The 24,665-nt window shown below is 37.9% G+C and overlaps 1 protein-coding gene across 4 annotated transcripts in view; it reads right to left on the minus strand.

The window, feature by feature from the left end:
* Nucleotides 1-24,665, minus strand: part of LDAH (lipid droplet associated hydrolase) — a 106,596-nt gene that overhangs the window by 79,490 nt on the left and 2,441 nt on the right. For all 4 annotated transcript variants that reach the window (XM_015622750.2, XM_015622751.2, XM_033513077.1 and 1 more), the window contains one exon: nt 15,878-16,036. In XM_015622750.2, the coding sequence (XP_015478236.1) occupies nt 15,878-16,031 (154 nt within the window). In that variant the 5' untranslated portion in view covers nt 16,032-16,036. The remainder of the gene's footprint in view (nt 1-15,877; nt 16,037-24,665) is intronic.

Genomic DNA, 24,665 nt, shown 5'->3' on the forward strand with positions numbered 1-24,665 from the left:
GGAGAAATTACAGCAGCTTAGACATTTTGGTTCTCTTTCCCATCATCAGGCAGGTGAACCTAACGTAAAATCTGCTCAGGATTTGTTCATCAGGTGAAGAACAGTCAGGTAAGAACTGCTTAAAAACACTGAGGCTTTGCATCAAATATTATACAAAGACTAAAAAACTCTAATACTTCTTTCAGGGAAAGGGGACTTCTAACCTGTGATAAATATCACAGATGTGATATTTTATGCAGGTAAAAGAAAAAGTCCATAAATGCAAAAGAAACCTAATTTCCCCAGTCCTCATAAGCATCTGCTCATGGTAAGAGATATGTTGAGATATCTGAGCTATTGGAACTGCCACTGGCATTCCAAAATGCCTTGAAGGGTATGAATGAGAGCTGCTGGCATACAGTGGAATGAAAACCAACAAAAATTTTAACAGCAAAAATTTCTACATAGAGATCACCATATGTAAAGCAGCTATAAATTCATTCTTTACTGAACTTGCAATTCCAATAGAGTTATTCCAGATTTATACTGACCTAAGTAAATGCAGATTAATAGTCCCTGCTTTTGAAAGCTGGCATCTACAATATTTGTGAGTGAAGAATGTTTATATCACATGTCTCCAAAGTAATATTGTATATTTTTAATTGAGCTGCTATGTGTCAAAATACTTTATGGGGCGGAAACAAAAAAAAAAACTGGATTGATTAAGATTTTTTTTCATACAACAGAGTAATAGTAACAGGTAACAGAAATAACTAAGACTTAATATGTACAGCAGTCTTATTACAGTCTTATTAATGCTTAGTACAGCATTATTATTACATCAATAATGTTTTAGGCTGATCTTTGCCACTGAACTGTGTTCAATTAAATTATTTTATTTTATAAATAAAGAACTAACAGGTTAATCACAAGAGAACCCAGGCAACACAGTGCTCATTTGTGTTTTTTAAGGATTTCCCAGTACAGTAAACTAGAACTGCATATGCTCTATCACTCAGCAACCAAGTGTCAAAAAATGGAAACCATAAGTAAATGCAGTGTTAACCTCCATGATTTGAAGGTTACTCCAGTTATTTGAATACCACATCAATCCTTAGACACCTCAGGGCAGCTGAATCATTCATGCATGCCAGCAAATCTCAAATTGCAGTCATCTGAACCATGAAGCACATCTTAAGCAGTTACTCTCAACTGTGCTTAATTTTCAACAGTATTTACGTTGTTTCAGAAGTCTTTTAAACAATAGCTGTAAACAGTGACCATAACAGAGAAAGACACAAGACTGTAATACACTGTGGATTTGTCTAATTTGCAAAAGATTTCTAAGCATTTCATGGAAAGAGTGTGTCAAATGGGCAATTTATACAGTGAATGAGAACAGCGGGACCACTTTATCTGAGACGCCCATAAGCTGCAACAACCAAAGGACTCCTGCCACACTCCCTGTTTTCCTCTATAACACATGACATTTCACCCAGCTATTCTACATTGTGCTCAAAGTCTTTCCATTTTTAATTTGAAGACAGGAATCCACTGCTTCCTTTTCCAATCTGTTCCACCCACAGCTAACACAAAACAGTACAGAACCACCAAGAGTGCAGAGGTGGAACTTGGTGATATTTTAGGAGGTAAATATTCTCCACTTCTATATATTCCAGATACAGGCTTCCAAGAACTAGAACTACTACTCTAGTCATCCATATAAGTAGAAATACAAATATTACTTATAAAGATGGATTTGCCTACCTTTCACTTTAATTTTCCTGTTAATGCTTTTTTCATCAAATCAAGATTTTAAATGCCATCTGCTTCCTCAATAGAACAGTCAGTGGAGAGAGATCAACTCGTACAGAGTATTTACCCCAGGAAATTTATCACTGCTAAAGAATAACCTCTGTCCTGATTTCACATGATTTCCTATTCAATGCATCATAAAGTCAAACTTGGCCTGTCTTAAAATAAAATATTCGAGATGCTGCACTTCCACAAGAGAAAGTATTCAGACTTGACAAATTTAAACCTATATACAGTGCACCATCAGTGCAACTCAATCAGTTTAATTATGAATGGAAAACAACAAACACATCATGCTCACTTACACAGGCATTAGCCTCACAAGCAATGACAGCTTTTATGGCTTACAAATCATCAAGCATTTTAAATTCTTCAGCAACAGAACACATTCATGTCAAATGGAAACCATAATTAAGAGAACACTAGCATTAGATAACCCCATGCAAAAAATGTTCGAGGTTAGGAATGAAGATATTCACCAAAAATATGAAAGAAGTCTGTCCAGAGAAACATAAGTCAAAAATACATACAGCTTGCTCAAAAGAAATTGAGACTAAAACTTAAAACTAGGTAATTTTTAGTAGTTCTGGAAGGGATAGCTGAATTGAGAAAGATTTATTTAAGCATTATATAGTAAAAGCCAAGATTGGTGAGGAGTGAATAAAAAACTGACATGTAACTAAGTCATCCCCAACAGTGACAAGGTTTCTTGCACCTTGCTTTGAAAGAAGTGTTTGGGTTCCCCACATTGTCCTGTGAGACATTCCCCAGTGTTTCCAGCTGTGTCTCCAGGAGCCTGACCATCCATGGGAGCAGTAGCTGGCACTGAGCTGTGGCGCTTTATGCACTTCTCCAGCAGTTGCTTTTTGCTTGCTCTGGGACCTCAGCAGGACTATAAAGAATAAATGCAGCTATATGAATACAAGAAGGGAAATACGCAGCCAGCAGTGGGTTTACAGAGAACTTTGAGGAACTGGAAAATATGCCAGCAATTACCATAAGTATAATTTTAGAAATAATCCACAGTTTCAGAATTAAGCATATGCCGCAGTATTTACATTATAGTCTTCTGCACTGTAAGAAAAAAAAATATAAAGAACAGCCACAAATCAAATTTGAAATCCAAGGGTGCACAGCAGGACACATAAAAATCATTTTTGTGGCGATGATTCTCACTGCCTCTTCACAGAGCTGCCAAAGCTCCCAGTTCCAGCTCGAAGAACCTCAGTGACAAGTTCCTTGCTCAAGGAAACTTAATCTGCCTTTGGCGTCTGACCAGCCACCATGGGAGAAGATGCAACTCCCCTATGTTAATGAATGGAAAGCAGCCCATGCAGATGTCAGAAGAATTTAAATGGAGCATGCAAAAAACACAATGATGTTCTCACACTTGGGAGAAAACGGCAGAATCTGACACCATGGATGGGGATCAGGCCTTAAAAGGCAAGACACAGGTCTCTCTGACATGCAAAGTCAGTGGATTTCATAAAAAAACACATCAAATAACATTTGAGTGACCATCATAAACTCGTCAAAGCAGCTCTCACCTGTTTGCACGTCTCAGGGAATGGCATTCTTCATCCTGTATCCCTTTATAGTCCCTAGTCTAGAGGAGTAGCATCAGCCAAGGAGCAAAACATTACAAGGACGTTATACAGAAACACATGTGAAAACTCTGTTTGATCCTCTCCAATTCTGCAATTGTGAATTTGGCTGGAAAGCACCTTAAAATATTTACTTGGGTTGTGAAAATAGGGAATCTCAGAAGGATTCAGCTAGGTGTCTGTAACATAGCTTATTAGAGTGGTTTTTCAAGAGCATTTCACATTTTTTCCCTATATATACATACACACATACACTTATTAGTTTGACACAGCTATAAAACTTACATATTGGATTTTAGAATACACATTCTTTGAATATATGTTACAAAGCCAATAAGCTTGTCTGTTCTTTAATGCTGTCTCAACTTTAGGATAAATGTAGGTTCATTCACCTCTAAAGAAATCCCACAGACAGTCTGATAAACCTGAATTACCCTAACACAGCTGTTTTTGCCCAAGTGACAAGAGTACCTGAAGCTTGTGAATTAAAATTACCAGCTAAAAATTGTGCAGTATATCCTGGTGTTCCCACAGGAATAATTAACAGCATCTACCCAGGCAGATAAGATATGAAGTTCAAAATACTGATTTCATCTACTGCAAACCTACCGGACTTTGTAATTAAGCAGTATGGCAAGGGTTATAAAGTCCACAGATGTATTTCAATAATTACCTCTGCCACCTCAACCAAAAGAGGTACATAAATACAAAAGAAGCCTTGTTTTTAATTTTTTCAAATGTGTCTGTAAACTAATGTTTTTTGGAAGGGAGTTCAGACAGACATAAAACTGAAATAACTGAATTCCCAATGGAATGGCCAATTTTTTACACTTTTCAATGGTAGAACCCAGGATTTTCTACTGCTTACCATTGAATAATTTTTGTGTTACTTTCCCCATAATAAATGAAAAATTAAAACATTTAGTTAGATCTCCTAGTACACACCTACTGATACATAGTCTCTTAAGTAGATGAAGACAGATATAACTACTTTTAACACCCAGAGGTGGTTGATCTGATACAATCCATTCTACGACCAGTGCTGGCCAAGAGGCTACTGTGAGTTCTGTGCTGGGTCTAGAACTCCCAGTAGGAATTTTTCAGCCAGCTTCATGGTCTGAAGCAGCATTGGACCAGAAGAAAACAAACCTCCTTCTGAAAGAAAGAGGGAGAACAAAGGAAGTGCATGAAGAGGAACATGAGACTTGATGTCAAATGGGTTCACAAGAAAGCCTATGAAACATCTGATTAACACAAATCTGATGAAAAAACAGCAGCAGCAGGAAAAAGACAAAGACAGGAAAATAAATAATTCAAACCCAAGATAACCACAAATTATTTGTTTTGTGCAGATACACAGCTCTGAAAATTTGATTGCTTCTGAATAATATACAAGGAGAAAGCAAACAATACACTCAAAAGGCACCAGAAAGAATATTTTCAAATCTGTATCAGATTTTCCTATGCTATACTACTGGTAAGAATTTTTAAAAAAAAAATAAAAATAAGAAATGCACAGGTTTGGGTGCTTTGGGGTTATTAGGTTTGGCTACTGCTTGTTTGGTTTTATCAAGGTAGTAACAGACAGGAAACAAACAGCAACAGAGAACACCAAGACAGTTAATTTCAGAAAAAAATGCTGAAAATGTGTTTCTGCAATTTCTGTGTATTGAAACTTGAAGAATGTAATATTTGAAAACAACAGTCTAAGGTAATTTTGTAAACAAATTTTGCATTTGCGTCTGCCTTGAGTCTTCAGAAATGCAAGATAAAAGAACATCCTATTCTGAATATGAATAAACCAAGATTTACCAATTCACCTCCTTAGGGAAGGACACTTTGCACTGACACCACTGTATTTATGACTGAGGATAAAGGCCTTGCATTTGGGGTATAATACTGGTCCTAAGTAGATGCTCCACCAAGACTTTAACTGAAAGGCTTTTTTCAGGAAAACACAAAACACGAGTCACTTCACAAGCACATTTATTTACCCATTCAAGATCTATTGCAAAGAGTTTCTCCCTCTTAAGAGAAGGCTGTGATAATGGATATGAAATATCCAAAACTTAAAGATGGAAGGCAGCATTTATATATTGCTACGTATTTACTTCTTCCTATGAGAGTTTTTTAATCCAACAAGGACATGACCAAAATCTTCTGTGATGCCCGTAACAGGAAAACAAGAGCAAGAGTTATGACAAACTCAGGTTCTGGTCGTACTGTTTTCCATAATCCATATATTGAACGTAGCAGGTCATACTTATTTCTATTATAGATTCAGTGATCCATAAGAGTTACTATCTGATAGAAGGAAGGCCATGTGTTAACTAGAACCTGAAAGAGGATTTTTATTTTTCATTCTTTTCAAGTACAACTAAGTCAAAATATTTAATATCAAGGCAAATTCATAATAGCTCAGGTATTTCTGGTATCAGCTCCCAGAACAGAAGTACATTATACACTGCTGCTGTAGCTTTAAAGATTTTAAATGCTTTATTTGTACATGATGCACATGGAAACACTGGATTCCCTTCATAAGTAGGTCCTTCACTATGCAATTTCTTCCCTCCTGCTTCAGACATCCCATGAAGAGAAACAGATCCTTTTTAAAATTTTCAAGTCAAGTGAAATACCCTAGAACACAACTTTTCCACAACTCTGGCCAACTCAAGCCACTGCATGCTGCAGGAGAGGGATCACTTCCTCCCCTGATGCTGCTCACACAGCCAGGCAGGAAGGATCCATGCTGAAAAGGCCTCATTAGTAGGGAGAGGACACCAAAAGAAGACTGTGGATTGAGAAATTTCAGTAAGTCACTTCAGTAAGTCACATCTGCCACCCAGATTTAGTGGAGGGAAATACTGTCAAGCACAGTTGGACGTGAAACCATCCTGTCATTACTCTGCCTTCTCAAACTTAACAAGCTCAATTGTGCCAAGCCCCCATCAGAAGTACTTCTGAAACACTGGGAAATTAAAAAAAAAAGGCATATTTCAAGCCTAGATCTGACATACAGGCTCCTCTCTGCATGAGGAAGTTTTTATTTTTAATGAAAGACTATTTTTTTTCTGTTCTAAAGACAATGGAAGCTCATGGGCTGACCCAGTAAACAAAGCTCAGCTGTCAGCATATTTTAAAATATTAGTCACAAACAAGTAGTCCATAAGCAGCAGAAATAATAGAGAACAGTGTCCTAAGATGTGGATTTTTTAATATATAATGTAGGCTTGAACACACACCTTTCCTTCAGACAGTACTCCACCAGCACGCATGTCTTCTAGACAAATTTTAATTTTCATATCCTTTAATATCCACTATGTCTCAGAAGAAAACAGGGGAAAGTTCATGGACATATTCAAAGTTTTATGTGAACTGAAAACAGAAATCAAATAGGTACAGATGAATTAGTATTGTATGCTACAAATAATGTCCTCAGGAAGTCAAACTATTTACCTTGGTAAGTAAAGGGGAGGGTCATTTGATATTTATTCAAATATTATAAATAAGAAACAAACCAAATAATCAGTGGCTAGTAATACTTCAATTTTCATGGACAAAGAACTCCAGCTTACAGTACCTTATATGCATGCCCACCTCAGGAACAGGAACAATGCTGATCTTGTAATTAAGTCATGAATATTTGCACTAGAGATAAAGAAATGGCTGGAAAAGTTGGGATGAGTGGCTTTGGAAGTAGCAGGAAATGTGGGTTTCTTGGTTTGTGTGTGTTTGTGTGTATGCTTTTGCTCCTGTTCAAAGTGCAAATACACAAAATATGGTGACACATATCCCATACAAGCATAAGAATAAAAACTGTTTTGCAGTGTTTATGTCTCAGTGAAATAGAAAACTGTGCTCTTACTTTCTTACCGGCTGATAGGAACACTAGTCACAGGTAAAGAGAAAAACATTTTGTCTAACTCTATGTACCTCTACCTGAATTGTTATGCTGCACAAACTTTAACTCTACAGTGTAGTCTGCTCTCAGTGATGACTTTTGCATCCTACATAACAATTACTGGAGAGTAGGAAAGCCAATTTTTTTTCCTCCTAAAAAAAAAAAACCCACAAAAAACCGCAATATAAAATATAACTTCACCACGTCAGAATCTGAGAACTCAGGATCAAATGCAAAGAGTTGGCAGCTTCAGCTAGAGCTGCAGTGGAAACAAAAGCAGAAGCCTCAAGGGAGAAGCATTCTCAGTGAATCACTACCACCTGGAGAGGCTGGTGGGCCACCAACTCCTGCAAAAGAAGTCTCCAGACAGAGTATGTGAACTCATGTATGTGCTGAGTGCTGTGGGCTGACACCATAATTTATCAACAGAAAATTCTGTGGCAAATCCAGCTGAAGGAACTCCCACCTTCCCCTCTGACTATCATTCCCACACTCCTACCATGGCTCACCAGCCCCTGAATTACACTGGCACAACTCTGTGGGGGCCCTGCTGTGAGCCCAAACAGGGAACTGTTCCAGCTGTAAAAAGACCCCAGAAATAAATGTATGTATTTATTTAATTCACAGCACGATCTCTCAAAGTATTGTTCTGGCATAACTGAGGGGTGGAATGGCACAGCATGGTGGGAAAAGGAATACCTTATGCCAGTATTGTTGACAAACATTTTGAATTGCGAAATAATGGCCTTAGTAAGTCTTTTAAGTGCTCCAAGCACTAATCTCTTGGATTTCCATTGTCTGGTGAGTCTTAGTGAACACTTTACAAACAGTTTCTAGCTTCTTTACTACTTTACACTCAGGAGCATCTGCCTTATACCTAACTTCATGGTTCTAACAGCTGTATGAAGGCAAGAAGAGCTCTGTGAATGGCCCAGTCTCTTCACTGGCTGCCCACATCCAAAGAGGTCCAATTACCTAAGTGTTACCTGCAATAAAAGCAGGTGATGTAGAGACCTTCCAAGAAAACTCCGATTACGTTATGCTGATCACATAAGATCATAACACAGAGAGGTAGAATACAAGGAAATACATTCTTGAAAATTTTCAGAACACCAGATATTTTTCTCTGAGCCAGTGTGATGAGCAGCCCAGCTGTTCAAAATTGAATGATCAAGTGATTGCTTCAATCCCTATGCTGCAGGTAAGGCCATGGTAAAAGAGCACTGCATTTCCCTTCTCTGCAGGAAAGGGCTGCAGATCCACAGCCATTCTCTCCACACAGTAAGGAACAATGTTTTATAGTAAATAATCCAGTCAAGCACAGCATCTGCAGAACTAAGTTTAATTTAAAGTACTGCAAACATTAGAGAATGGATGAATGCTGCTGCTAAGATAAAATGTAAAAGAAATCATTCCTAAATAAATAGAATTTCTGTGCACACAACAGAAGGAATTCTGCTCAGCTGCTTGGATATGAACAGCATATAATCAGGACACAAATCAGATGCAAAAGTCAGACTTTTTTTGGTTCCTGCTGATTAGCCACATGTGACTCAAGTGTGCCAGCTGGACTAGATGCCATTCTGAGCTCTATAACCCTCCATATGCCTTGTCAAGAGAGCCAAGAAATCAAACAAGATTTTTAAGCTGATTCCCTGGACCAGATGTGTTAAATAATATCCTCACTTTTGAACACCTAAAACTGGCTTTTTCTCTGCTCCATTGCTTCATCTGAGGATGGACAACAGAAGCACTGCTCTCCTTGGGATGGTATGATCAAAATAAGCAAAGACAATAGGACTCATGAAACCTTTTATCTTATACTAGTCGAGGTATATGAAGATAAACACAGAAAGCACAATGTCAATATGATGGAAAACATCCACACAGGAAACAACTCGAGCTTTAGGTCACCAGAACTATGTGACACAGGATTAAGAAACGTAAAGTGCAAGTTAGTATATGAACAGCATGTATCATAGCATGTAGTACAGCAGTATCTCTAGCATGTAGAAGTATTACTTACTTCAACTCTCAAAATCCAAAGTTAAATGATTCCTTTAAAAAAGACCTGAAGTACTTTTATGTGGCGAGTTGTTTTCCTTCATGTGCTTTGGGTATTTACGCTGTACACTGGAAGGTGATACCTGTCCTGGCACAAGAATTTTTCACAGTAAGAGGAAAGCTGCCCATGGAGCTGGTCAATGACTTAAACATTCCAGGAGAGGAAGTATTTATTGTCTCATTCTATGCAACTGTGCTTCTGTATTAATTTATTTACTTGGTGTTAGCTGATTTTAAGTGAATTCTAGCTTAGAAGCTTAAGCTATTGTATAATTACAAATACTGTAAACGTGAATGAAGATTTGTTTGGTGCTTTGGGGCACAATCTGTAGAAATGACTGGCCATCTACTGAGAAACAGCCCAATGGAAAGGTGGGAACAGACCCCCAGCACTCCCAATCTTATATTCTCTGCTCTAATTTGCTTTATCTCACTCCTCCTAATGCAAATAAAAGGCATTTTTATGACCCTCAACAACTAACATAACTGGTTAATCACTGTCACATGGTCTTATAAAACTAATTTTTTTTTTCTGATAAGAATACAGTAAAGAATCACTCAATGCTTGCCTGTGCATTCAGAGGACAGCCTAAAGCCTGTAGGATGGTATATTTGGCTAATATAGCAATAACTTTGCCAAAACACACTGTTTTTTTTCCTAATCTTTAGAACAGCTCCCTCTTCTGGCATACTCTGTTTATACTGTATTTAAATAGTATGCTTCATTCCTTAACAATTTTTAATTATTTTTGGTTCCCAACACTTAACAAACCTAGTTTCATTGTTAAGGCTCTCACTGTTCTATACAGCTGTGAGGGCAAACTATAGCTTTTAAAAGGGTGACTAATTCTTATCAAGTATTTCTCTATGATTATCCATAGACTTTACTACATTTTGGGTGTTCCAATATCAACCAAGACTAGAATTCACACATGGACAAGGAGCCTGGATGGCCAGTGCAGGGATCATATGTGCAGGATCACTGAATTTGGAAGGGATCATTGGAGATGTCTGAGCTCAGCCCCTCCCTGCTCTTGAAGAGCCAGAGCAGGCTGCATAGAGAGTCAAGTTTTGATTATCTCCACAGCTGGAGATTTCAATCCCAGGGCAACCTAACCCCTCAGCAGGCAGAAATGCTCATAGCAGTGCCATTCCTACCTACTGGTTCTACAAACTACCCAGAAATTTATGCTCCTTCCTTCAGCATCTGAATTAGTTTTTTTCATATCAGGCTGGATGAAATTGGGACTTAAGAGTCCCTTTATAAAGCAGGTGCCACATCATGGACTCAGCCTGACCACCCCTCCACCTCCCTCTCTTGCCCAAAAAATCAACAAACCACCAAGCAAAAAGCAAACAAGGAAAAAAAAAAACCGCCACCAAACTTCATAAGAACTCTCATAATCCTGCTGATAGTGACAAAACTGCAGAGAACACATGAGGACAGACTTTTTTTCCTGGATGATACTCTAGTACTATTTAAAAAATAAAATAAAATAAAATAAAAGCAACCAACCACAAAACTAGAAAAAGGAAAAAACTTCCTAATGCATTCAGACAGAACAGGTTCTCAACTTCATTCACACAACTGCTGCTGGACCTCAACCAGTGACTTCAGGCACAAAACATACATGACCCTGGAACTCAGAACTCCCCTTGCCCAGAAGGTGAAAAATTTATTTTCCTCTTAATATGTCTGTCCATTGCCAGCAACATTCCCTTTCCTCCAGTTGCATTTCAAAGGGAAATCACAAACACTGCTATGTGCTGGGGGAGGACACCCTGGCTGCCAACTTGGAAAGTAGTGTCTGAGTAGATAAAGCACCTTCCCCGAGTAACACAATGGTCTTCACTCCAAAATCAGATTTTGCTTCCCATAAACAATTCTGATCCATCCACATGAGGTGCCAAGACTCCAATACAGGATTCCAGATTACACCCTGGCTAAGGCTGCCAGAAGCTGCACACTGCAACCTCATCTGCTGATACTGGGAGTCCTTACTAGATCCAATTCAGTTGTTGCAGACCAAGTTATAGCAGAAAGGTTATGTACCAACAAGGGCACTTAGTCACATAAATTTTGTATAAATCAACGCCCATTCTAAAACCAAACTGAGGAGAATTAAACATGCTTTAGACAGTTTACTGAATGAGGAAATAGATTCTTTTACCCCTCAGTCTCAGTGGTGACAGTAGGCCCTCTGAAGAACAATTCATTCCAGTAATTGTTGAGCAGAGTGAAAGATTAATAACTTTCAGAAAGCTGGTTTTGTGGGAGCCAAAAAACAAAATACAAAGGAACTAAGCTTCAGGGCTATACAATTAGTTTTACTGCAAAGCATTATAACATAATGATTCTTATTATAACTTTCCTTATGCAAGTGTTGAGGGTGGTGATTGTAAAGTGAAACAGCAGGTGAAGACAAAGCCAGATAATCACTGAAAGCTTTTCTGAGTCCCTGTGTTACAGTAAAAAATGGAACTTTAAAGACTTCAGAACTAACAGGAACTCTCATCTCAAGAGAGAATATACTAAAGACTTGTCATTATATACACACTAAGACTTGTCCAGGCAAATTGTTTGCAATGTTGAAGTAGTCCTTCAAGTGAAACAACAACAGTGTTGTTGATGTAAGTACATATAACTACTCCTAGGAGAAGATGAGAATCCAAGTCCTCAATTTCTGTGGTGCATAAGCAATTCTTGACTCAGACAATTAGTTCAGAAGAAGAATCTTTATACCTGAAGAAAGTGTCTGTTTAACTCCTCATAGCCCTTAAGTATCACCAACTGACAGTATGAGGTGGTAAAACAGTAAGATGATCCAAAAACCCAGCAGTGATCCAACTGCAAACAGGCGTATCAAGAAATTTGACAAAGCATAGGAAGTACTCTGCATGCAGGCTAGAGAAACAGATTCTGAACTTATTTCTGTATATTAAGGAATGAAACTAGTGTAACATGATTTACTACAAAAAAAGAAAAAAAAAAGTTATTTACATTATATATGCTTCCCAAGTACAAGACTGTAAACTGCAGCAAAATTGCCTTGTTTACAGCAATGGTAACACAAATTAGGAAGCCTGGAACAAAGGCATCCCAATGCCTTGCAATGGGCAATGAATTGCAAGAAAAACTTTGAGGAAAAGCAAAATGTCATGAGCTAAACAGTACAGTGTTTTTAAAATCTGTATTTTCTCACAAGACTAAATGTTTCATAAATATACAGGCACAAATACATACTATTAAAACAGAAAAAAAAATTAATTACACTTTGTGGATTCTGGTTTTCAGTGAACACAAGCAATGATAAATATTGCTGTAGTAGATTTTGTACTCTGCTGCTAATTTTACACTAAACAAACACTTTAAAAGCAAAAACAGTCCTTTAGGACACAAGAGGAAAAACAGTAATTCCTGTCCTTTCCATAACACCTACATTTCCAGAAAATCATGGACCTGATCATTCGACTGTAAACATTTAATATTGTTCTCATGAGTAAATCTCATCAATTTTAATAGAAAAGAATTCATATTAAGAAAATCAAATAAGAATATGCATATATTCTGGACAGAGGAAAAACTGGACCTTCTACATAGTAATTACTTTAGTAAACATATTATTACTCCTACTCAGAGGTTTTGTGGGCACAAGAAATAATGTAATGAAACAAAAAAGTGTGCATTACACATTTCAACTAATACAGTTGAAAGTCTTTATAAATCTTTATAAATCTTTTAAATACAATAAATCTTTATTACAATTAGAGGTTCACATACACTGCCACTAATAAAAAAAATTAGCTTGTTGCAGTTAAATGAAATTAAACTCTGCTGCATGTTTTTTTCAACTGCTTCAAGCACAGTGAGCTATCAGTTCTTAGGAGGCAGAATCCTGTTTTCAAGTCAATGGAAATTTTGCCATTGAATTCAGAGTAGAAGAATGTTTTGGAGTTATTTTTTCAAAAAAGTGGGGAGAGGGAGAAGGCTAAATTGGACCAGAGAGGAATCCTCCTTGTTCTGAAGTAACGTGATTAAAACACAACATGAAAATAAATATACAGGATTCATTCTCAAATATCCTGCAACAATGTGACTCCAGCAGATGCCGAGAATTTTGTCATCTTTCTCAATATCCACCTACAACTGTTTGGTTTGACCACATGTTAACAAAATCATATGCCTGAATTTCATTAGGCTTGGAAAAGCATGTACCAGAGCAGTTTGATACACAGAACAGGGTAACACATGCAGGAGGACTAGGCTCCCTCAGTTCAGATCGCTCAACACTTAGCTGTACATGTTCTCTTTTTTAAAGCCAGAGCTGCCCTTGTCTAGATACTGCTGTCCTTGATTTGTGTGCCAAGCTGTCCTTTTGCCTCTCTTCCCCTCATTCCATAAAGAATCTCAACCAGGAATTGAGATTCATTCAACATGCCTTTCAAGTGTGAAAATTGCTGGACTCCAGAAGGGCTCCACGTTTCATACTCGGGAAGTTAGAAAAGCACAAGGGGAATGCTACCTAATCCTGACTGTTTAGGTACATGGAGATGCTGCCAGATGACCCAAATGTCTGGATCTCTCCTAAGGCTGTGTTTTTCGCACTGGCAGATAAGCCTTCCCTTGAAGGCTGAAATGAGGCATGTAACAGTAGTAAAAAACCCCACCATTTGTTTTATGAGAAGCAAAACTGCACTTTGTTATGTCAGGTCCCACTCAGCTTCCTGCCAGCCACAACAAGAAGCTTGGGTAACTTAATTCACTACTGAGTTTGGGCACCTAAAGTGAAGATAGCTTTATAGTAGTTGATGAGGTTTTAAATTGTTTTTGCAGTGAGAGAACTTCCAGCTTGTTACCAACATACTTCTGAAATAAGAGAAAAAAACATAAATCAGCTGCTTGCAAAAGCCTGAAGACCATGACAGAAGCACTCTATTTCACTGATGTCTATTTCTGAACATCTATCTAATTAAGATGTTATTAAGGAGTCTTCACAGAACTGTTCTGCAGGAAATAAGCTCCATGTAGCCCTGCCACTACATTTTCTTGCATTAAAAATTTCCTATTATAGAGACCATACAGTGTATGTGACTCAGTACATTTTGAACAGAATAACTTACATGCCTCATACAGGTACCATGCTAATGTTTAACTTTTGTGCTCTTCCCCTACATATCTTTTTACTGATATAATCTAGCTTTACAGATTTATCCTTGTTACAGCCCCTACTATCAGCCCAAAGAGAAGGTATCAGCCTGAAGACAGGTGAAAGTTCCAGAACTTGTGTGAAAAAGAAACTATAAATTTAGCTGTTCAATTAAACCTTCCACAAATGCCTTAACTGAAAGAAAGCAGCAACTGAAAAGTGTGAAATCAGGCTTGTACCTCCGGAGAGGTACTAAAGAGATACTACATAGTATATTTGGTTTAAAAGGTTATTCCCCTCAACATAGGGACAAGATGTACTCATAGAAGGTTTCTTCTTTACAGTTAAGGTAAGAATTTAAACTTCACTGTCACTGGCTTAAAAAGCTAGTATTCAACTCCTGGAGGTAAAGGCATAAAATCATTTTGCCGAAGGAAACAAAAAAAATTTTCCATGGACCTTCCAAAACCCTGAGAAAAAAAACCCTAGAAAAGTGCACCTGTGTTCTCTTTCACCACTAAGTAAAGACCAAGCCACACAGTCCCATATACAGCAACTAAGTACACTATCAGTGAACTCAAATTGTGGAAAAATCAGAGAAGTCATTTTTTTTCACCACTCATTCTGGGGGAAATAATAGTATCCAGTACATTCAAATAAATTACAGAAAGCATGAGAAATCTGCAAACTGTAAGGCAGTGAGAGTCACAGTATCTGTGCTTGAGTGGGCTCAAGAAGCTCTACTTTTGCTAAAGACAGAACTCTTACAGTTCATTGGTACTCTTCAAATAAATTAGGATTTCTCCTAATTAATTTTAACGTATACCAAATGCAAGTTTAGAGCTCTCATTTTAAGACAACCACATTTAAATACAATGAAGAACTGTACAATACTCACTGAGTTTAATAGGGTCAGCATAAAAATTCATGTGCAAAAATCTAAGTTAAAAACTTTTGCTATTAAAAAAAACAACTTAAAGAAACAATGGATCTAGAATTTTTCCGTAACTTTCATCTGTCAGTTGGCACACAGCTGACATTGCAGTAACACATCAAGGTGCAACAGATAAATAGAAGAGCAATGAAAACAAACAAAAGCCCACAATGCTATCAGTAAACCACCACCATGAAGAAAATGAGTAAGACATCATAATTTCTAAGTACTGCCTTCTGGCACTGTTAAAAATAAAGGTAGCAACAGCAATCAAATGACAAAGAAATTTCACCACTGCAGTATTACTGATTCTTTTGGCCATATGCATGAGCCAAAATCTACCACTTACATAGCAGAGATTTTTGAAAATTAAACTGGACATACCCCTTTCAATCAACAAACTTCTAGACTTAAACAAAAAAAAGACCCTTACCAGGAATAATCATGAACAAGAGCCTGGGTAGATTTTTACTTTCATCTTTTGAGAGGTCTTTCCAGGGCCCACACTTTAAGACATGGGTAGCAGCTCCACAACAGTAGATAAATTCTTCATGTAAGGGTACTGGCTCTTCTGACCCCGACCCCATGTTTGCTGTTAAGCAGAATAAGATACTGTTATAACAGGTCAATACTTGCAGAGTAGTCTCTTTGCTATTATGCCTTCCCCCAGCATAATTGAAAAAAAACCCATCCAAACCACCCCACCCCTCCAACAGCTTTCATATCCAGTATCTGAGGCTCAGTTCAGTATTTGATGTATGATGGGGCTGTAAGAGTTGATAAATGTTACTACTATATGAGAGAAAGCATCTTTTAGTTTCTGTCACAGAAATACACAATGATGAACTGGACAATAAGTTCTATTCTACTAAATAATTTTAAATTTCTTGTTCATACTGTCCACTGAAAAAATTCATCTGAAATCTGTTTGAAGGCAAACAAATGAAAATATACCAAACAAACAGAACTAATACATGCATGTCTCTGCAAATTCTGTGTGACTCATAATAAAACTGCATATTGCAGCATAACACCATGACCTTTGACCATCAAATAGTTAAATAACTACTACCTAATATTAAATATTAAATAAATATGAACGATTAAGTTATATAATAGAGACAAAATTTGATCTGCACTTAGAGTGTTCAATGAAAGAGCTGTCTGTCACAAACTCAGACTAGCACCTCATAGCGTAATCAGAGTAAGCCAATTGATATCTGGCTTATAAACTATTCACTATCAATCACTAGACAGGACAAACAGGTTGGTGTACCTATCCTGAAGCATGATGCTGCAGTGAAAGATGCAATGGTAACCACAAGGGCAAAGGTAAGCTGCATAAAACAGTGGTGAAACCAAAATAAAGGAGAAATGACCACTGCAGCAGATTTGACATATAACGTTCCACAAAATGTTAAGAGACACACCCCAAGGTGTCCATGGTCAAGACTACTGTAAGGGAACTCTCTATCCTTTCCAGTAAGCCTCACAGACACTGGAAAAAGCTACCCAGGAAAGCAGTGGAAGCATTCAAAAAATGTGTCGATGTGGCTCTTGGGGACATGACAGTGATGAACATGAAAGTGCTGTGCTAACAGTCAGAGCTCTTTTACAACCTTAACAATTCTATGATTGGGAAATATGTCTGGAAACTGCAAAAAAAGGCAACCACCATGTCCACATTAGTGTCCAGGGAGCTCTAGGCCAGTCAGCCTCATCTCAGTTCACAGAAAGGTATGAAAAAAACCAAACAACTGCTCCAAGTTGCACCCAAGAACATGAAACAACCATTAATGTACCAGCAATGTCTTTCAAGGATCAGTATTGGGCAATAAGGTTCAGTGTCTCCACTGAACACCTGCACAGAGGACAGGAGCTACTCTCAGAAGGGTCATGCAAAATATCAGGGGAAGACAAAAGAACTGAAACACTGGAGGGCAGGGCTGCTATCCAAATGAACCCTGACAGGCTGGAAAGGTGGGAACTACATGAAAGCCAAGGGCAAATGGAAAGTCCTGCACCATGGATTCAGGTGGGGGCTCAAAAACTAGTAAGTAGCTTTCCAAAGAAGACACAAATGATTAAGCTGAAAATGATTCAGTAACGAGCCCCTGTAAGCTTAAGTGTATACAAGGCTGCACAAGGAATAGCCTGCAATCTCGGAATGTGTTTCACTTCTGCTGCTTGGCACTGGAAAGACTGCATCTGGAGAACTATGTCCAGTTTTAGACCCCTCAGACAAGCAAGACATCAGTATACTGGATAAAACCAATTAGATTATATGGATGCTGAAGCATATGATGCATGTCCAAAGGACAAGGAAAAAGAGTCAAAAGTTACAATGAAGGAAATTCCAATAACAAAGGCTTCCCCCACATGCATAATTAGGACTATTAGATAATGAAAGTTGCCCTGAAAGGCAGACCAGTCTCCAACTGGACAATGCTTTCAGCAACCTGACCTGCTTCGACCTTTTTCAGAAAGAACCTGGACTACATCTTAGGGATAACCTGCAAAGTTGGATGTTTGTAAATTCATGAGACTGGTATAGATACACCAAAAAGTGCCAATTGCAAGGATGCTGTTTATCAAAAAACAACTGTAAATGAATGGAGGTCTTGATGGTTGAGGATGAAAACGTATTTAAAATCATAGTCATTTTCCATCAGAAAAGGCAAGAAAAAGCACCCAAGGCAGATCTGGTTCAGCTGAGTCCACAAAAAAAAAATCACTGGAGCATGTATTGTATAAATTCCTCTAATCACATAAAGAAAAGATGTTAATTCAGAATAAGAGACCAATCTTCCAAGAGCAAATCATGTTCAAGCAATACAATTGCCCTCAATTATAAAATACCTGGCTATAAGAATGAAAGAAAATATGTAAATGTAATGCACACTGCCTTAGTAAGAATTTTGGCACTGTCTCCCACTGCATTCTTTTTTCTAGGCCAAGGAAATGTAGGCTGAATAAACTGACTTGCATAGTTTAAAAAGTAACTGAACAAGCTTAAAAGATAATCAACTCCCGTCTGTCAGCTGTCAAGTAATCTTGGGTCAATACTGGAGCCTGTAAAACTCAGGATATTCATCAGAAACATACCTGTAACACTGAACCCAGCTCTGTTCAACCACACAATGTCAAGAGCACAAGAAAACTTGCGAGGGTCAAGTAAATAACTAGGCTGGAGGGAAAGCTTTATGCACTGTGTTTTTTCAGTCTCCCATGCTGTAATCAAATAGCAACCTAGATCCATTTGAAGGAGACTTGCAAAAGCAGCATAGCCAAACCTTTCTTTGCAATGGAAGACAGTAAAACAAGAGGCAACAGCCACAAGTTATGTCTTGACACTCCAAGGCATCATAAAAAAAATAGTTGCTAAGAAGGCAATGGATGATTGCTAGGAAGGCAGCAGAACGTCTCTTGGAGATTTTTAAGATTCAGTTGGACAAAACAGAAATTTTGATCTCAGCAGAAAGATGGATGAATTTTTCTCTGGAGTTTTCCACAAATCAACAGCTTACAATTCTTATGGCCCTAAAACAGAATTAAAAAACTAAACAGGTGGTACAACAAGGATATCAAACAAGTTTTCTAATACCTTAGTAAATGCAGAGTTTCATGAACATAGTACATGACAATAACTGAGTATTTAGGTCAGACAAAAGGAATCTAAACTAGACCAGCCCCCAAAAATATAGGAAACTGAAGTAGATGTATTCTATTTATTAGCTGTACCAGTTTAAATAAAAAAAAGAAACCCTGACCTAATAGGTGATTTTATGTGACTGAATTCAACACTAGAATGCAAAAGAATAACTGAAAAAGGGCAAGATTGCTTCAACTGCCTTCTACTCTAAGGCTCTGACGATTTCTACAACATTATTCCCACAGGAGAATCATCCAGACCTGATGTAAGCTCTTTGAACTGAAGATTGGAACTTAGGCTTATAGCTAGGAACTAGAAAGGGACAGACTGATCAGCCTGGTAAGAAAACTGCAAAGAGGAACAATGGAAGGTGGGATTACATGATGTGAGAGATGAGGTATGACATGATACACGATGCCCAGATCTCATCAAAGATTTATCAAGACAAACAAAAAATAACGGATGCCAGGTTTTCTCAGGGAAAGCAATAAACACAGGCCAAAGACTTTGCAAGCTGTTGTGACATAAGTCACAAATCTTGACCAATTCTGTGTAAAAAAACCAGCAGCAGCAGCCAGTAGCACATAAAAATGAAACACTTCATTGTACTTTCTAGAACAATTCTCTGACAAAGTCGTATACAAGTCCCTTTCACACCAGCTCTGAATTAGTAAATAAAAACTGTTAGGCATTATTTGTAAAAATTAACAAAGCTAAAAAATTAACACTGTGGACACATCAAACAAAGCAATGTAGTTATATAAAGCAACACTCTAAAACCAGTGAAGTGATTAGGCAGCCTATTTTTAAGTGATCACTTGATGAGCTACCAATATGATGCCTTCAATTTATTTTGTTCCTGGGTCATTCCCTCCATGCCCCTCAAGGAGTAAAACAGCCAGGAGAATTTCACTGATAACTGTATAAAAGTATCAGTGACACACACAGAAATGGGGTACAGCTTACTCACATTTAGGGTTCTAATGATAAAAAGCTGAAGTGCAGAATGAAAACTGGAATCACTCCTCAAGTCTGAACCTTATTCAGAGACAATACATGGGGGACTGTGCAAAGACCTAAGGAGGGAGAAACCTAGTTTTAAGAACTGGATCTACCTGCAAGACCTTGTAACATTATACTGCCATTAATAATCTTGTAGCCATGACCAAAAAGTGCACACAGACCCAGTGTTAGGGATGCATGGAAAATAACTTCTGGGTACCTGTTCTGTACCAAACAAGTCGTCCCTTGTTACTGCCTAACATTATAAAAGCAATTATTGAGACAGCTATTCATCAAAGCAGGACAGGACTCACAAATCAAAAAACTGTTAGCTTGGAAAAGTCCTTTTGAGGACTCAAATCAGGAACAGATGGAATCCCCACCAACCTTATTCCAAAAAGGTGCTTTGCCCTGACATGAATAATTTGAAAGAGTTCTGGAGTTAAGGAATCAAGAAATTGGAAAATTTTCAGATCCCACAATGATACACTGGTCTGGCACAAAATTGTTCAATGAATAGGATGATCCGAACCCTGAGGAAATGGATTAGGTTAGGCCCACCATAACTTTTAACCTATCTTTATATGTCACTGTGAGTTATAGCTTTGAGAAGTCCAGCATGTATTAAGGACTAAAAAAAAAAAATAAAATAAATAAATAAAAAAATAATAAAATTAAAGAGCTTCTGATAATTATCATAATAGAACTATTACAGTACTCTTGGCCTTGACTTCCCCACTACTCCCAAGAAGGTAAAAAACCAAATGAAAGACTTCCATGGGAATCAGGCACACTGGCAAATTATGAAAGCACTCACACCTCTGAAAGCATCAATTATTTGTCTACAGCACTTAACAGTCAGTAAATGGATCTCATGTTTCACTACAGTTCTGGCAACAATGCTCGAAGTTTGATGCCTGGTCTCTTTATCCTTTGGCAATCACAGACCAAAGGTTGTCACAAAACCCCAGTTATGTTTGCCCAGTGCTCCAAGAGCAGAGTCCGTGTTCTTTGTTACCAGCTAGATCGAAGATCCTTCATTTGCTGTCACAGTTTAACACTTGGGTGGAAACACAGAGCACTGGAATGGGAGCAAATGTAAAGGAAACGTTGAGAAGTCACCCTGGTGTGGCCAAGGGTCCCTGAGGCTTCACACAATACCAGCTACTATGAAATTATCCAAAAAAAATGAAGACATACTTCTAAAAGTGAAGTATGTTTTATCAAACACATTTCAGGATACAGTGGAAGAGGTCGAACATATCATGTCCTGCCATTCTGTTTAATCACACCAAAATAACTTTCACTTTTTCAAAAGTGAACTCTTGAGAGCTACCAACATGAAAATGACCCCAAATGAGTACATGTTTTTTGTCTTGGTTTGTTTTTTCTTAAAGTAACTTAATAAGCACAACTAACATGGATTACAAGAAAGTGGTAGCTATTCTCCCAGCAAATTCCCAATTTCCCAGTCAATACACAGGCCTGATGATAAAGCTAAGACTGTCCATGACCTCAAATGAAACGAGCAAGAAAACTGTTGTTTAAAGAAACAAATCTACTCAAGGAAGTAATGATGGCTTCATTTGCATGAAAGCAAAGAGGATGGCTTAATTTGGTGTACTATGAAGCATTTTCCAGAACAGAAAGTGGGATTTTGGGAAACCTTTTAGTCTCAAAGGAAGAAGCTGTTCATTTGTACAGACTACTGAAATTTACTGGTGAAATAAAGTAACTTTCAAAGACTGCTTTCCCTCCAAATACTGCACTGAAGTACTGGATCCAGAGAAAAAAAGGGGCTTTTAAAACTGAAATCTCACAGGGGATTAAACAGAAGGTGGTAGGCATGAATAAAATGTGGGTATAATAAATATACTTTATATTCTGAGACTAAACTGCAATGTTAGCAAAACCTCATTCAAATAGAGTATCTGTGCAAAAGAACATAAAAAGCTGCTGCTGAAGTACAATGTCTACATGGTAAGAAAGGTTTCCAGGGGAAAAAACTATGCCAGGTCTCTTCTGACCAACAAATTTCAAAGACACAGCAGACTCATGTCAAGAGAAACTTGTCAATGAATTTTCCCAGCTTTCCGTTGCATTAGAAAGTCAAAGAGAAAATAAATCACTTTGGAATTGATAGCATGAGAAAACTGACACAAATACAGTAATGTTTGCAAAGTATGTAATTTGTTTATTTGAATCATGTTGAACATCAGTATTCTGGGAGGCACTGGGCAAAACTGAAATGTAACACCACGATTACAGACTGGGTTAAAACTCATCTGAAGTTAGAGGTGGGAATGTTATACTTCATTAACAAGAACCCATCATGTTTATGTTTGCATACAGAGAGAAGAAACACCCCTGGTCTCTAAACTTCATCATGTTCAAAAGCAGTTATGTGAATTATGGGGGAGAACACATGACCGTTTACAAGGTATTGCTTCAAAGGAAATCAAAATATACTAAAAAAAAAAGAAAAAAGAAGAGTGAAGGAACAGGTTAGCAAGGACACATGGACAAAAATAAACTGAAAATAGCATTGAGAGAGAGGAAAGATATGCATGCAAATAAGCCTGTTTGTGGTCTAAGAGTTTGGAAAAAAAACACTTGCTCACTAAACAAAGATGATGCTTCTTTACGATGTAGTTCCTACTATCCCTAGTAGAAAGGAAATCCTAGGGAAAATGAGAACTTTTAAAACAAACAAACAAACAAACAAAACTATATGGCTCTTCAACCATATGATCTATACTCTTATTTTTTCTCCTACATCAAAAGAACTACAGGGCCCACATTTCTGTTGGACAGCTGTTTAAGTAATACAGGTAATCTGCCCAACGTTTACTGAAACAATTTAAAGTAACAGCAACCTACATATTCACTTAAACCACAGCTCCCATAAGTTTAGCATTTGAAGAAACATCCATCTTTCAGCAGCACTAATAACAGGCAAAAGCACAAAAAAGCAAATCTATTTCATCTCATGTTCGATAACTCCTTTTCCATCTCCTATCAGAATAAGATTCACTACTTCATGGAGAGCATTATTCTTTTGTCTTGTCAAGTAATGTGAAGTTCAAAGAGCATAATGAATACAAGCAAGAAGCAGATACCAAATTAAAAAAAAAAAGTCCACAAGTACAATTAGCATCATGCTGCCCTTGATTTGGCTTCCTTTCCTATGCTCTTCAGCATAAATCTCCTATGCTCTTCAGCATAAATCTCCCCAAGGAACTATCCTTTATTTCCTTGTTTCTTCCACATTTCCATGTTGGTTACTCTCCTTTAACCTAAAATATGCTCCAAATTCAAAACACTCTTCTCATTTTATTATTTCAACTTGCATATGTTCTTACATCAACTGTTATCCCACCTTCATCTTGGCTCTCCAGCTGCTGCTGGTTTTCTTGCTTTCTAATGAGGACATAAAAGAATTGGTCAAAATCCTATCTACTCAAAGTAGACCAACTTACTAGCTACAGCTGCATTCTCCAGTAACCCCCCTCAACCTATGCTCGCTGCTTACCACCTCCTCCTTATGTTTCCTGCAACAGCTTTACATTCTGATACTCAGCCACTCACCTAAACAGGTTAGGAAGGCACTGCAAGCAGAGACATGAAAACAAACTGAAGCAAACTGTATGGAGCTCTGTGCAAAGCATACACAGGAGAATTAATCAACAGGAGACACAAATAACACTGGGTAGCATTAGATCCCCTTCCGAGTCACTACAGTAACATAGTTGTCTGTACTACTGATATGAGGCCTGGAGTCCAAGACCTTCCCAGTAAGAAGCACTGGTTCTGCTCATCAGGAGGACAGGACAGGGAATTGAACAGCCAGGCTGGACACAGTGGTGCCAGAGCCAGCAGGTTTCTCTAGAACCAGTGCTACAGAAAGGCCTGCACATGCCAGTGCTCTGACATACAGACCTACAGTTCTAGTCACAAGAGGATCCAAACACAATTCACCAAGCTGGGAAAACTGCAGCTTGTTCTTCACCAGACCAGTAACCCCTGAAGTTGCTCTGTGACAGCATTTTGCAGAGGGGCCCAGCTTTTCCCATCAAGATAACTCTGCTAAATCCTGGTAACTCATGACTATGAACAAATACATTCAGGAACAAAGCCTGTGCTCATCATAGGTTCAAGTAAGAATCCAGTTACGATCAGATACACATTCCCAATTGGTGCTACAATTTCTTTCAGGACATAAAATTTGAGGAGTCAGACTTCTGCAAAAAGTTTGTATCACAAGTGTATTGGTTTTTTAATAACTAAGGATTTGAATAAAGAATTGGTCCAAGCAAAGGACAATGGGAGCAGAATCCAAACAGAAGCTGGAGATGGAGAAAGAACTAAGTGAACAGCACAGTAGCAGCAGGAGGAAGCAAAGAGACTGAAGAAAGAAACAAGGATAATGATGAAAGAAACCCTGCCAAACTTGAAGTTGTGGCATTATTGGTTATACACTGTTCTGGCACATCAGGATTACCTAACATATGGTAAGAAGGCACTGTCACACTACATAAGGTAGTTGTGCAACCCCAGTGAGCTAAAT

The sequence above is a fragment of the Parus major genome, chromosome 3, assembly GCF_001522545.3.
Source record: "Parus major isolate Abel chromosome 3, Parus_major1.1, whole genome shotgun sequence".
Classification (NCBI taxonomy): domain Eukaryota; kingdom Metazoa; phylum Chordata; class Aves; order Passeriformes; family Paridae; genus Parus; species Parus major.